We start from the raw sequence: 14412 nt of genomic DNA, 5'->3' as shown, positions 1-14412 counted from the left end.
CAAGCCGGACGATTTAACGGCATCGGGCCGGCTGCTTTATATTCCTTTCGGATTTCTACCCGCGTGGGCGATCCAATTGGACTAGCCGCAAGGTGGCCCATCGTCGCCTCGGGAGACCTTTCTCGTTTTCTCCTCTCTCTCTCCAGGTGCTACACGAGAGAGAAAGAGAGAGGAGTGCACTAATCCACGCTTTTAGCTGAATCACATTACACTTCGCGTCGCATTTCGAAAGCGAACAGGCGCGAGAAGTCTCGCGCAGGTGTCCGACGACGCCGCATGACCGAATTGCGCGGCTCGAAATTATTCATCGTCTATCACGGCTAACGACAATGATTAACGAGCCCATAAAAGCGCAACAATGTTGCGTCTACGCGAGGCCCGAAGTGGATGAAATCCGGGATATGCCTGGAGTGAATTATCGCCCGGTGTTGCCGCGACGGTGGTGCGCGCTAAATGATACAAAACCGAGCAACGCTTGCCGAAACGTTGGGCAAGATCGCGAGTTCTGATCCTCCCTCAATCTCGCTCGCGCGAAGGCGATAATTAAAAATCGATCGGCGGCGGCGGAGCGTCGCCGTGTTGCTGATTTCGTCCCCGTCGGGCAGGCCTCGCATTTGCATACGATCGTCGAGCGTCAAGGATTAATCGGCATACCCGTTATGTATTCGCGAGGATACGTACGCGCCTTCGCTTCTTGCGCCGCTTCTGCACCGTCCGGTGGCCGTAGAGCGGCCTTCGATTTCGCTACGGGGCCTCGGGAACCGGTAATAAAGCTCGCTCGCTCGCTCGACGACGTTGTCTATGGCAACTAATCCTCAGCACCAAAATTGTCACCCACGCGGCGCGGTTTCGTCAGCGTCCGTCCGAGCGAACTTCCGCTCGCACGTCGTTCGGATGGCCGTGTATGTACGCGTGTTCGAGACAAATCTGGGTCGCATTGCGTAAGAACCGAGGGAGCGTTTTTCCCGTTGCATTCACACCGTTGATAATCATCGGCCGGCGATGTGAGATGCGCGAATACGCGCGAACACGCGCGTCTCCGCTTCTAAATAACAAACAAAGTCGGCCAGCGAACGCGCATTGTGCGCCGCGCTCGATTCTCGCGCGAGACGCGAGTTGATATTTTATGCGGCTCTGTCGTCTCTCTCTCTCTCTCTCTCTTTATCTCTCTCGTGGAGGCGTATATTATATCCCGTATAGGTTAAACCACCCCGCCTACTTACGCGACGTGTCCCAATACCTGGCAGCGATATGTCAACAACTACTTTCAACTCCGTGCCCCGCCGTCAGGTATACGTTTTATCCGTTTGCAGAACGCAGGCGGCTTAATCCCGGCGATCGGACAATACGCGTTGTATTTACGATACTCTACCGTTGGAAAGGTGAAACGCTCCGTATAATTGTTCAACCGGGCGATTTTTCAATTCGTATCTTCTCAAAGAGCGGAGATCCGCGGGGCTGAGAAGCTCGTATTCGTTGCTGTTGAAAAATCATCAGGTAGGAATCCGTGTAAGGAATCCACGCGGAATCCCACGGTTCACCCCTGGGGATTCGGACCGAAAATCCAGGTCCTATGTGGAAAGAAAAGAAGCGGCTTTCACAGTTGAAAACCAGCTCCCACAGGTAAAAATTAGCGTCCCATATGATACAATTGAAATTTAATTAATTCAGCTAACTCCTTTCGCCCTTGAACTTGGTTTTCAGCTCCAACAGCTGGAAACTGAACCTGGTAACTAAATTTCCGTTGCATCACACGGACAGCTGATTCCTTTCTTCCGCGTAGGGAAACAACCCATGTGGATTCCTACATGGGTTTTGAATATCCTCTATGGATTCACGCGCGAGCTCGCTTGGATTTCCGTGGGAATCCATCCGAGCATTTTCAACGGGGATAATTGCAGAGCCTCTCTCGCATAATGTCTATTTCTGAAAAACATGGATCCCACAGACAGCTCGCAAATGAGCCGCTCGCGTGACGCTTGTCGGCTTGAGCACGCTCGTCCGTCTCGCGAAATGATTGCGTATTCAAAGGCGTTTCTGAAAGCGTAAGAGCACCGTCCGAGGTGTAAACAGCCTCGAGAAAGTGCAAATAGCCTCGTATCAACTTCTCGCTCAATTTTTTATAATCTCATTAATTAAGTTCGCGCGCGCACACACACACACGGACGTTTCCAGGCTCCGCTCCGGGTATGTCGGTTCGCGTCCGCCTCGCTTAATCCCAATTCAGTGCCTTCTTTCTCGCGCGGTGCGTTGCATCGCGCGCGGCATTATCAGGCGCGAGCGCGCGGCCGAAATACGTTTTTGCCACTTTGTGCAACGAAGGCGCGCAATAAATTGCGTACATTACGAGATGGACGGCGCGCCAGGAGACTCGCGTACGGAGGAGCCCCGTGGGTATTACATGTCATCCGGTGTGCCACTGTGGGAAACCCCAAGTACCTTCTCTCTCTGTCTCTCTCTCTCTCTCTCTTTCTCTCCTCCGCTCCGGCAGAGGAGCCTTCAAGGCTCATTAACCCGAGAGATAGCGCGTTATGCCGGATTACGCTGTCTCTTCGTTAGCGCACTTATCGGCCCGCTGGTGTGCGATGCCGACGGCTACGTGGATGTTGCTCCTCGTCGGTATATCGTCGCCGGCTGTTATTCGAAATGCATGCACGCAAAATGAGAGAGAGACTCGATGTAGTCGGCCGATATTGCGCCGCCTCTCAGAACGATTTTCTCCGGATCTGTATCCGCGTCGGTTTAATGGAGTCGTTTATTTCGGTCCCGTTAAGAAGAACCTGTCGAATGAGCCTGCGACAATGACGCGCCCCGAAAAATACAAATGACATTGCGCACCACTCAGGATCGCGACGCTACGGTGAATCTCCGATTTCTCACTTTGTCACTGACTTCGTGACATTTAACGGCCTCATCTGCACCAGCCGTTCGCACGGCCTCCGGGAAAAGGCGTCATCCTCGGGACGCTCCGATCGAAGCTTTCCCGTTTCATCGGAAACTGAACTATTCGCCGAGCTTTTCCTCGCCGCGTTATGTCGGCTTTCGATTCATCGATCACCCGGAAGAGAAAAACAAATAAGTGTCAAACGGTGAGAAAAGTCTGATTCGCTGTTCTACGACGGGTAGTCGTGATGTCACGAGCGACGAGTCGGGGAATAAGAAGAAGACCAAGTACACCAAGTGGCTTGCGCGCGCGCGGCTCGATTTCTCGTTGGTGGTTCGCGGGGTTAAATATACCCTCGTTGGTCGCATCATACACATCGAGAGTCGGCGGGTTGAAGGAGGGGAAAGGGGAGAGAAGAGAGAGAGAGAGAGAGAGAGAGAAAAGAAGAGCGAGAGAGACGGGGAGAGAGAGAGAGAGAGAGAAAGCGAAAATAGCGCGAGAAAGATAGGAATTAGTCGCACACACGCGTACGCACGCACCCGAGTGGGAACGGGACGGGGCGAAGGAATACGAAAGAGGGAGAAGAAGAAGAAGTAAGTAGAAGAAGGAAAGGAAGAAGAAGAAGAGAGAGACGGGGAGAAGGGGGGAGGGGAGGAGGGACGGGAAAGAGAGGGAAGAAGTCGAGCTCTGCTATTACAGAGCACCTCCGTGGCCGCGGCGCACAGCCCGATATGGAGCAATCTCAGATTTCCATCCGCCCAAATCGAGAATATACGCCCGCGCCTCCGCTCGCTCTTCTTGGCCCGCGGAGGGCTGCTCGTCGTCGTCGTCGTTTCTCTCGTCCCTCGGCGGAGGTGGAGACGCCGCTCCGTCGGGGTTGTCGCTTGTCCACTCTCGCTCGTAACAGTGCCAAAAGTACCTTAAAACGCTCTGCTCCCGTCGCTCCCGTTTTTTCCCCTCTCCTCTCCTCTCTCTCTCTCTCTCTCCTTCTCTCCCTCCTCTTTCATCTATTTACCATCTTCCCACCTTCCTCGTGCGATTGATCCAGTCTCATCCACGGGGAAATCCAACCACGTGCCCAGTGTCTCTCTCGCACTCCTCCGCATCCACGATCCTCCGCCGGGAGTGACTCTCTCGATATATTCCTCGATATACGTCCGTCGGGAGATCGCGGGAGTCGATCGGGCGCGTGGGCGACCGCGGGACGTCGGACAGCGCGCGGCATCAATCGAGCGAGAGTGATTGATCGGGGCTTGTGCTCGGATTTGTGCGACCGGATCGTGCGGCTCTCTCTCGACGTTGCGGACGACGATCGCCGCCGTGTGATCCGGCACGAAAACCGGGAATCGATCGCGCGCGAAGATCGCCTGAGCCGTGACATCGACGTAGGAACGTAGCGGCGCGCGCCGGACGTTCGGTCGCCGAACCCGCGGGTCTTCTCCTCAGAAGGTGGATTCGCCGAGAACAATACGTTCATGTTGCCGGAAAGCAATTTTCCCGTTACAGGTAATCGAGAGTGGGCACGCTGATCGCCGAGTGCGTAAGGAAGAACGAACGAGCGAGCGACGTCGCTTCGACGCTTTTCGAAATGACGCGACGAGTGTATTTTCGGGGCCGATCTTTCTCGGAATCGATTCGTCACTTCCATACGCGCTCTACGATGAAATAATAAGGGGTCTGTTAATAGTTCGTATCCGCGATCGAACGTCTTTCCGAACGGTCTTTCTACACCTGGTAGATCACCTGGCTACACCACGTGGGACGCGCGTCGTGCGCTGGTTTACGCATAATTACGGATCTATAGCGACATCATAATCGGGCCAGTGGATCACGGCCCGTCGCGGTATGTCGCCGTAATATATAGCGGAATCGATCTACAGGGCGCGATTACGCGTGAGACGTGTTGGGCGAAACGGGCTCGGGAATATTCCGACCAGGCAGCGGTAACGTCACGAGAGGATCTTCTCCAAAGAGTTTTTCCTCGGCCGTTTGCATCACCTTGACACATTCCCGTGCATCGCTCGTCTGACTTTCCGTTTTTAACCTAGTTGCGCCTCTGCCAATAGAAGCGCGAGAGCACATGCTCTCCTGCGGAACAAACCTTCGCTCTACGAATCGTCCACTTGTTGCCCGCGTGAATGTGTGAAATTCGGGGGTTCGGCGCAATAATGTTGAGGGGAAAAACGTCGTGAAGAGGGAAGGAACGACGGTCGTTCGAGTCGAAAGCGTCGCGAGTATTACTCCTCGACCCGTCACGCGAGTGTAAAATTGCGAAACGGGAAATGTGTCTCTTGTAAGCGGCGCGTTGGATCTCCCGATTTCTTCCCTTTTGTTTTTTTCTTGAAAAGAGAAACCGTCGATTTTACCGGACGATCCTTTTAATGCGGCTAATATTTAACACGCGAAAGCCGCGCGTGATGCGATTGTGCATGCGTGCGCACGACGAGTGCGCTTCAACGATCATAAAGGCATAGCGCGGGGCGCGATGCCATCAGCCATAATCCTAAATATGGAGTGAGAAATTTGAGAGAACCGAAAATAGTGGCGCTACGCCAACCGCTAAAAATAACCAAAAAATAAATTGTAGTTACGCGCCCGCCTGCATCATTCTATAACTGGTCTTCAATGAAAACGAGCTGTCTCCCGCGTATGCCGGTTTTAATTTAAACACCCTACGCCGCCCTTACTTTTTACCGTGCATTTACGTACAGCTTTTCTCACATTACGAGACCATCGACGGTTCGATTTCTTTTCTTTTTTTTTGTTTTTTTGGAACTGTGAGGTTTCAAGAACTTGAATTCCCCGCATACGCTCGCGATTCTGGAACTTGAACGTGGTCGATTGCACGAGATTCGGAACTCTTGGATATTCGGAATGGTAAAATTGGAATCTTACGACTCGAGAATCCCATTTTTGGAACGCTCGTACATTTCTGTATCGAATCTGCGAGATCCCCCCGAATGAGATCGAATGCTTTGGTTTTCGCTTCGGTGTCCCGAAGTAACCGAGCGACAACCGATACATAGGCGTCTCAAGGCGTGAAACTCGATCGACTAAGGCCAACTATGGCCCAGGAATTGCGGGTGTTGGGTGGGCTGTACGGGAGTGTGTCCGGTTCTATTTTCGTGCGGGAATATTTTTATCCGTCGGTGCTGCAAAGTCGCAGTATGTATAATACGTTTCTTCGTCTCCTCCGCGTCTCCTTCTTTCTCCCTTTCAGCCTCTTTCGTGCGCGCCGTTTCCTGACATCGCCGCGCCGGTCGCCGACGTCTCCGCATCGTTAACCCTTGACTGCGCGAATCCTCACGTACGGTGCGTTAGTGAAATTATATAATGCACGAAACGATCGGCTGCGGAAATATTGGGAAAAAGTTCTGTTGTTTTTATATCCGACCGAGCGCGTCAGAATTGCGAAAACGCGCGAAGCGTATCATATTTCATGAAGGGTTGTTATAAATGTCACACGAGGTGGATTATCATGAATACGGCATAAAAAAAGTACCTAATAAATATAAATATAAATATATATATATATATATATATATATATAAAGTTCCGTACAACGCAATAAAATCTCATACTCGTGCAAATCAAACGCGTTATAACCGTAAATGTCACACGAGAAGGATTATAATGGAACGGTATAGAAGCACCATATAAATAAATAAATATATATACAGGGTGTCCCAGAATCAATATACGTCTTTAACGTGACAGATTTTTCGGGACATTCTAAAAAAAGTTCAAATACGAAAATGTCAATAGAGGTCCCCGTATTCGTAGCAACTTTCCAATTTCCAATTTTCAACATAATACATCTTTATAATTCAAGCCTAAAGTGGACTTCTATAAAAGTAAAGTCCACTTGAAATTGGTCGAGGAACATAATTTTGTTATCCCTTCAGTCGCTCGAACTTTAGTTTGCGAAGAGTCCTGCTTTCTCGATTGCTTGTATCTTGGAAACTATTGATGCCTCGATATTTTCGTGCTGAAACTTTCGTCTTAGAACGTGCCAAAGAATCTGTTAAGGACATATGTTGCTTTTGGAACACCCTACATATATATATATATATATATACACACACATATATAGGGTGCCCAAGTATAAGAAGAACATCTAAATACCTCCTTTATGTTTAACATGACATGAAAAATGTGTTTAGAGCACAATTCGAGTGGCTTCGAAGGAGGCATGCGCGGAAAGAAAATTTTTTCCGATTTTTTCTCCGATCGCTTCTAAAGTTTCCATATTTAAATGTTCTTTTTATGCTGGGACACCCTGTACATATAAAACTCCGTACAACGCGATGAAATATCATACGCGTGCAAATCAAACGCGATATAACCGTAAATAGCCGACCCGCCGAGGATGACGTCGTCGTCGTGCTCGCGAAAGCGCAAGCACAACACGGTGAGCTCCGCGAATTCGACTGACGAATTACTCGAGTGCGACAGGTGCGGCCCGTCGAGCGAGTCTCTCTCGCCTAAGCGGATCTTCCGTCGCGTTACGGATCCGCGATCCCCATTGCGGATCGCCATTGTGCGATTTTGAAGCCTTGAACGGACACGCGGCGCATTCGCCCACGCCGCCACGCTGTGTTTTCTCGCGCCGATGGTGCAACGACGGCGACCGGCGCGAGCGTTGCTTTATCGTTTATCCATTTGCATGCGGGCATTTGTTTAGTTTCTGCCATTTCTCACGCCCGTCAAATCTACGCAACGCAATTCTCCGCTGCACGCGGCATTAATCCGACGCTCATTAATACGACGGTTATTCCGCAAGCCGCGCGCTCTCGCGCACACCGGCGCAGATCTCCGGCATCGACGTCGACCCACGCGCAACCTTTCCCGAGGAGATCCGCATTGCCCTGGCGGTTCGCACGCCGAAAAAAAGAAAGTGGAAGCCGTTCGCACGACGAGTTCGCGAGACCTTCACCGCTCCGCTTCCGGTCTCGTTTTTCTTTTTTTTTTCCTCTTCCCCAGCAGCCCGGGAGACGAAATCGAGAGCGGTACAGCGTTACCAGCTGTCTAACGGCAAATGAGCGCTCGAGATTCGGTGGAGATAGATTTTCTCGTTCTTCTCTCCTTTACGAAACCGGATGTCAAATGATATCAGATAACAAGTCCTCGCAAGTCGATCGTAATCGCGCGAGCCGACTTGGACGACGGCTCTCTCACGTGCGACGTTCGAATTTCCAGGCGGCACTATGCAGACCGAGGAAGTCGTGCCGCGCGCACAGTCCATTGGCATAGACAGTGGTCTCACCGACGGTCTGCAGCACCATTTGCATCATTCAGTACACTTACGCTGCCCGTTACCACCTTTAATCCACATGGCCGTCAAGCAGGAGCCGCAGGAGGAAGAAGAGCCGCGAAGTCGCGACGCGAACACGTTGAGGTGAGTCTCGCCGGTTCTTCGCGCGCTATTCGAGAGTCCGCTCGCCCTGTCGGCAGCGCTGCTAAACGGCAAATCGAATGAAATGACGCGTCAAACTCTGCCGATGGACCGGCCGATTGTTCGAGCGGCGCGTCACGTCGTAACTCGATTTTCCGTCGGCAATCGACGACGGTTTACCTCGCGTGCGAACGTTCGGTGAACGAAGGTTCTCTTCTGCTTTCGGCAGCTCGCAAGTGGACGCAGGCAACGCCGCGAGCTCGGTGGACAGCAAGCACGGACAGCAGGTGGCTCATCATCAAATCCCCGGACTGGGGGAGAATTCGACGCTGACCGTTCCGGACCCCGCCAACCGAGGGCGGCCCAGGTGATTCATCTGTCCCTCTTCTTTGCGCGTACAACTAAACCGTAATTAAATAGAGCAATGAAAGCGAGAACGCGCGCGTAACGAGCGTGTTTCGCAACGTCTTACATTGTCACGTAGCGCGATTCGCGTCAACGGTCGCGGGTTCTCTCCCTTTCTTTCTCTCTCTTTCTCTCTCTTGTATTTTTTCCCCGACTTCTTCTCGTCGCGTCACTAACGACGTCTTTAACGTAAAACCGGCAGTGCTCCAGGAAAGTGCTTTAAATGGCCGTCGGGCAAGAAAGACAGGCGCCGGGAAACTGGTTCGTGCCGAGCGAGTCTTCTAAAGTCTTGGACGCGCGCGCGCGGAAAAAGTATTCGCGGATGTAGCGTCAGTGAAACGCGCCGCAGGAGAGTCGATCACCGTTATTATTGAATTTCATTAAACGGGCCGGCCGACTAGAAATGTGAAGAAGAAGAAGAAGCGCGCGCGCGCGAGACACGCTCTCTGCATACGTGCGAAGGCGTCGCTATAAAGCACCGTTAAGGTGTGGTTTGGAATGCAGTTGAAGCAAACGGCGTTAATGAAGGAGCGATATCAATTGCTCTACGAACGCATGCCACTTTGAATGCCTCTCTTTTCGCGAGATGTTAATCGCTCCGCGCTCGGAAGATGACACTTCGCGTCGACTTTCGTTCTGAGACACACCGACGCGACATGAAGTAAGAACAAGAAATGGCGGTTATCCTTCTTCGTGTCTTTTCTCACGTAAAGTGTAATAATTATACAGCCCGATGTCTTGCTCCGCGATTTTCCTCAAGTCTCATTCGCCTTCGGCTCTCGTCATTGTTAGTCGGAATTTCGACTCGACGTTAATGCAAATATGATTAACACGTGATTAATATTATGCTTTTCGAAATCCAGAACTAAAACTTAATTAATTAATTCCTGACACGGATAGGCTATTGGGGTAATCGCACGGAGGAAAATCATTTGCCGGCGCACAGCAAATTTAATACTGTCGCAGCGAAATCCGCCAGTTACTATCCGGCCGGCGAAACGACTTGTTAAGAGTACCGCTATTGCTATTCGCTGGATTATTTTGCTGCATCTGCAAGTTACTTTGCCGTAAGAACAAATTAGTTAACATAGAAAAACGCTATTTTTGCCCCAAGGACAAATTCACTCAGCAGAATTTGCCTGTTCAACGAAACTGTTTCTTCTCTAATTACGAATAATTCGCTAATTCAGTTATTCCAACTACCATTATTACAGCTAAATTTGATCACTAATGCAACGAATATGCAATGATAGTTTCGCTACGGCAGCTACAAAATTATTTTTCACCGTGCCAATATTATAAATATAATTCTTAAACAAATCCTTCTTTAACCCTCTCCCACCTCCTCTCTCTTTCAACAAAACGCGGCAAATGACCATTCGTAGCCTCGGAAGACAATAGCCTGTGCAAAGTTACACCTCGAGATTCTCCGCTGGTCCTTCGAAAGTTAGACGGAATGCGCGTGGGCGTTGACATAGAAGGAAAATTTCGACCCGATCAGTCGCACTACACCACGGTCTTCGTGTATTCCAGCCGTGGCCGCAGGAAATCGCGATGGAAGCTCAAGTTCCACCACCAGGCGCTGCCGCCGGAATACCTGGACCACTACGAGGCGTCGCTCGCCCAGGAGAACCTGAACTCGTCGTCGTCGCCGCCGCGCGTAATCGAGCCAACAGCGCCGAGTCCGGCGCCGACGAGCTCGACGTCCACCCCGAGCCCCATCGCCGCCGACGTGCACGGCTGGCTGCAGCGGATCGCGGCGATGCAGCAGGAGCTCTGTCCCCAGCTGGCGTCGCCGCAATGCCCGGCGACCTTCGGCCACCAGGTCCCACAGACGGGCACCAGGCGGTCCGTCATCACCTCCGCCTCCTCGCAGGCCTACAACCCGCCTTACCCCAATCACCACGCTCAGCAGACGCAGCCGTCCAGCCGGCCACCGATGAAGTATTCCGATCTACCGTACATGGGCGAGATCACATTGGACAACAGCAAGCCGAGACGCGGGCGTAAGCCGAAGAAAGCCGACATCTGTCACCTGATCTACAAGAACTACGGCACGATACTGCCGGGCACGCCCGGTCACGAGGAGAAGAGGCTGTCGCCGCGGGGGGACAAGCAAGACCCGCGCGAGCGCGTCTCGCCTCACGTGCCCTTCCAGAGGACCGACGTGCAGAACCGTATCAGCAGTCTGTTGGAGAAGCGGCTGACTCAGGAGACCAGACGGAGCTTCGCGCTGTCGGAGAGCGCGAGGGAGCAGGACGAGCCGCTGAATCTCTGCATCCGAGACCTGAACCAACTGAAGATACGGCTGCTGAGGAAACACGGGAACGTGTACGAGCCGGGGCAGGTGAAGAGCGAGACGTCCAGCGACGGTGAGGAGGTCGAGTGCCTGAGCGCCGGTGGCTTCACCTCGGAACCGATCGCCAACTACTCGGAGCCGGCTCACCGGCCGGGCAACCTGGTCAATCACAACAACAACGTAATCGACCCGATGATCGGCCCCAACTCCGGCTTCGTCTACTGGCCGAACGCCGGCGTGTTCATCCACCCGATGGCACTGCAGTCGCAACTGCTCTACTACCAGAAGGTAGCGCAGGGTGACAGGTGTCCCTCCCGAGCGGTGCCGGCGGATCAGCCGCCGAGGGAGCAGAAGATCGTGCCGAAGTCGATCTACTCGATGATGGAGACGAAGGGCGCGGCGGCCCCGTTGCTCTCCCAGCCGGCGACTAACGCGCCGCCGTCGCCGAGGCCGAAGCGGAACGCGCCCTTGAGTCAGCATCAAGGTCAGCAGCCGACGAAGCGGAAGCGCTCGGCCATATTCATACCGCCCATGCCGACCGAGAACAACAACCCGGCGACGGAGGTGAGCATATGCAAGTTCAAGTTCACCGGCGGCGCCAAGCCCAGCCTGCAGGAGAAGAAGAGCCTCTCCGTGGACTCGGGCGGTAACTTCCGCTACTACAGCGGCACCGGCGACAAGAGTATGCGGGGCTACGAATTCTTCCCGCGGGAAGCCCTGCAGCAGCCGGCCGGCCAGCCCGGAGCCTCCTCGGCCGCTGGCGCTTTCCTCAGCGCCGCCGGCGAGAGGATCCAGCCGGCGGCGGCGTGCCAGCGGAACGCCGGCCAGGACGACGGCAGGCGCAAGAGGAAGACCCGGAAGTCCCTGCAGCGCGAGAAACTGGAGCAGACCTTCAAGGAGAAGGGCTTCCTCATCCAGACGCAGCAGCTCGAGTCCGCGGAGGGCGCCACCTACTGCAAGTTCCGGCAGCTGAGGAAGTTCACCAGGTACCTGTTCAGGAGTTGGAAGGACTATCTGCCCGGCAACGTGCGCGAGCTGAGCGGGGGTGGCGGCGGTGCTCCCGGCGGCGAAGGAGCCGGCACCGCGACGGACGGCGACGTGACCGACGTCGACGTCGACAACGGCGCCGTTCTCGTTCACTCCCCGGTCCCTCACGGCAATCTGCTGGATGTGCCCAACAGCTTCGTCGAGGATCACCGGACACTCACGTGAGGTCGCCCCCCGACGGTGGTCACAGCGCGACGCGTTTCCTCGAATCCCGATTTGATTCCCGGGGGAACTCCGAGGACTTTTCGACTTCATCGTGCACGAAGCGGCCGAATGTCGACGGTCAAACGGTAATCCGACATACCGCACTCGACGGCGAACCTCGCGCGCGTTCGTTGTCGCGTGCGTTCCGCTAAGAAAAAAGTAAAGAGAACAAAGCGCAAACCTGGTCGTCAGCATCGCGCCATGACGCGCGCGTCACGACGACGCGATGCGAACTCGACCGTAGCTCAGTGCCAAAGATGAGAGACTGGAATGTACATAAAGTCGCGATAGGGAATGGATCAACCAAAGAGGTGGTTTCGCCCTCGCCGAGCTGCTGGGAGATGTCCGAAGGAGGAGGGGGGGATTCTTCGCTCGCCGATTAACCGGGACTGTGTGTAATTGCATTTCGCGGGTGGTGTCAGAGAGTGAGACTCGCGCGCGACGGTCGTCAGCTACCGTCGCTACCGTCGTATTTCTCTAAGCGAATCGTGTTTGACAAAAGCATCGTCTAACGAAATCTAGTCTTATTTATACTCTTGTTAAATCGTAAACACGTTTTTCTTTTCCCTCTTGTTTTTACACGGATATTTATATCGTTGCGTTGTGCGTGCAGCAGCGGCAACAACAACAACAGCAGCGGCGACAATATCGCGGATACAGCGAAGAGACGTGAGAACTGATGCGCGACAATCGAGATAACCCGTCCCTCGGATCGCGATCACGCGATTTGTTTCTCGGTTGGACCGCGCACCGTTGGGCCAAATGTTTGAACAGCTGGCCGATATCGACGATACTCGCGTTCAAAAACGCGAGCGACGAGATAATGCGACGTCGAGCGGCCATTATCTGTATCGTCCCGTCTGCACCCCGAGTTGTCCAAGCGCGATTTGAAACCGGCGTGACGTCAACGAGCTGGATTCGTCGCACACGCGGGAGAATGGCGGATAATCCGCGACGATTTTAACGAACTTCGTCCGTCCTCGCAAGTCCAAACGTAGCGATGACTCCCCCGCCTCTCGCAGACCGGAAGTCAGATTTCATCGGGACATCATCGCACACCGCTTTCGATCGCCGGCCCGTAGCGCGGAAAGACGCGATTTCCTTCGTCGACCCGAATTTCTCGCTCACGCCGGAAGTTCCGCCGGAGCGGAGCGAACGCAAGTGCGGAACCGTCCTGTGAACCGTCGTGCCCAACCTGTCCCCTTCCGTGCGACGACATGTAAAATTATTTTATACATAATGTGCTCACTGTAATCGAGGTAAATCCCTATAGTCTGTAATAATAAAATCAAATTGTTATCGATGTGACGCGCAATGTTGTTTCATCCGATAATCCCTCGCTCGTGAAGCGAACGCTCGATTTCGGCACACACCTCGAGGCTTCGAGCGTGCAGCGCGCGTCATCGCAACGCGCGTCTCTCACGGGAGATTCTTCACAGACACGTAAAAATTCGAACGTCGCACAAGAGAGGTCCTGTAATAACTCGGGATCTCACGGGATCCCCGCGTGCTATTAAAGCGATGTCCTGTTCTGATTAATGCGCTCTGCGCGGAGGGTCGTCGTTCGATTCGCGCGATTATATAAAAGGTTCGCGCGCGTCGATCGCTTTGAAGAAAGGACGCGCCGTCGAGATGAAATTCAGCACGCGCAAAGATGAATTTATGAGCGATCTCTCTCTCTCTCTCTCTCTTTCGGCCGCGAGCCCGGCGTCCATTAACGAGTTCCACGCTCGTGAATATTGCATATCCGCGGCTTTTTTGCCGAAATCGCGCCCCGTTTAAAAAGCCGCTTTAGCGAGGAATCTTGATTAAACCCTTTAAGGCTCCTCCTCTCGCATTGGTTTCATTGATGCGACTCTAGCGACGTTGCGATCGCGGATCACGTCCGTGAGTTCGCCGCACACTCACGCGGAGAGGAGTGCGCGCGCGCGGCAGTGCACACGGTGTCCCACGATTCGTGCGCGATCTTCAAGTCGACAACGGATTTTCAGACCGCCCTGAGGTGGGTTTCCCTTTCGAAAGGGACGTTGAAGGATGTCGTCGTCGTCGATTTCGTGCTCGACAGTACGAATCTTCGTGACTCGAAGTTCCGAAACGCGAGTGAAATCCCTCGAATAAGGCCATTTCTGACTTTCTGATCAAAAATGGCGTCTGATTTGTCACTGGGATCTGCTTCCA

General features: G+C 53.4%; 1 protein-coding gene across 2 annotated transcripts in view; it reads left to right on the top strand.

Annotated features, from left to right (window-relative positions):
* Window positions 1–13542, top strand: part of LOC106745606 — a 28916-nt gene extending 15374 nt beyond the window's left edge. Inside the window, exons 1-4 of one of the 2 annotated variants that reach the window (XM_014621363.1) lie at window positions 3687–4390; window positions 8084–8282; window positions 8509–8646; window positions 10218–13542. In XM_014621363.1, coding sequence (XP_014476849.1) covers window positions 4360–4390; window positions 8084–8282; window positions 8509–8646; window positions 10218–12195 — 2346 coding nt within the window. In that variant the 5' untranslated portion in view covers window positions 3687–4359 and the 3' untranslated portion in view covers window positions 12196–13542. Of the gene's footprint in view, window positions 1–3686; window positions 4391–8083; window positions 8283–8508; window positions 8647–10217 lie in introns of those variants that run through there. The other variant, XM_014621364.1, reaches the window with a different exon arrangement.
* Window positions 13543–14412: the final 870 nt, after the last annotated feature.

This window comes from Dinoponera quadriceps, unplaced genomic scaffold (genome assembly GCF_001313825.1).
Source record: "Dinoponera quadriceps isolate SergipeBrazil2010 unplaced genomic scaffold, ASM131382v1 scaffold1476, whole genome shotgun sequence".
Classification (NCBI taxonomy): domain Eukaryota; kingdom Metazoa; phylum Arthropoda; class Insecta; order Hymenoptera; family Formicidae; genus Dinoponera; species Dinoponera quadriceps.
Note: the sequence above shows the minus strand (reverse complement) of the source record. Positions and strands in the feature narration are given on the sequence as shown.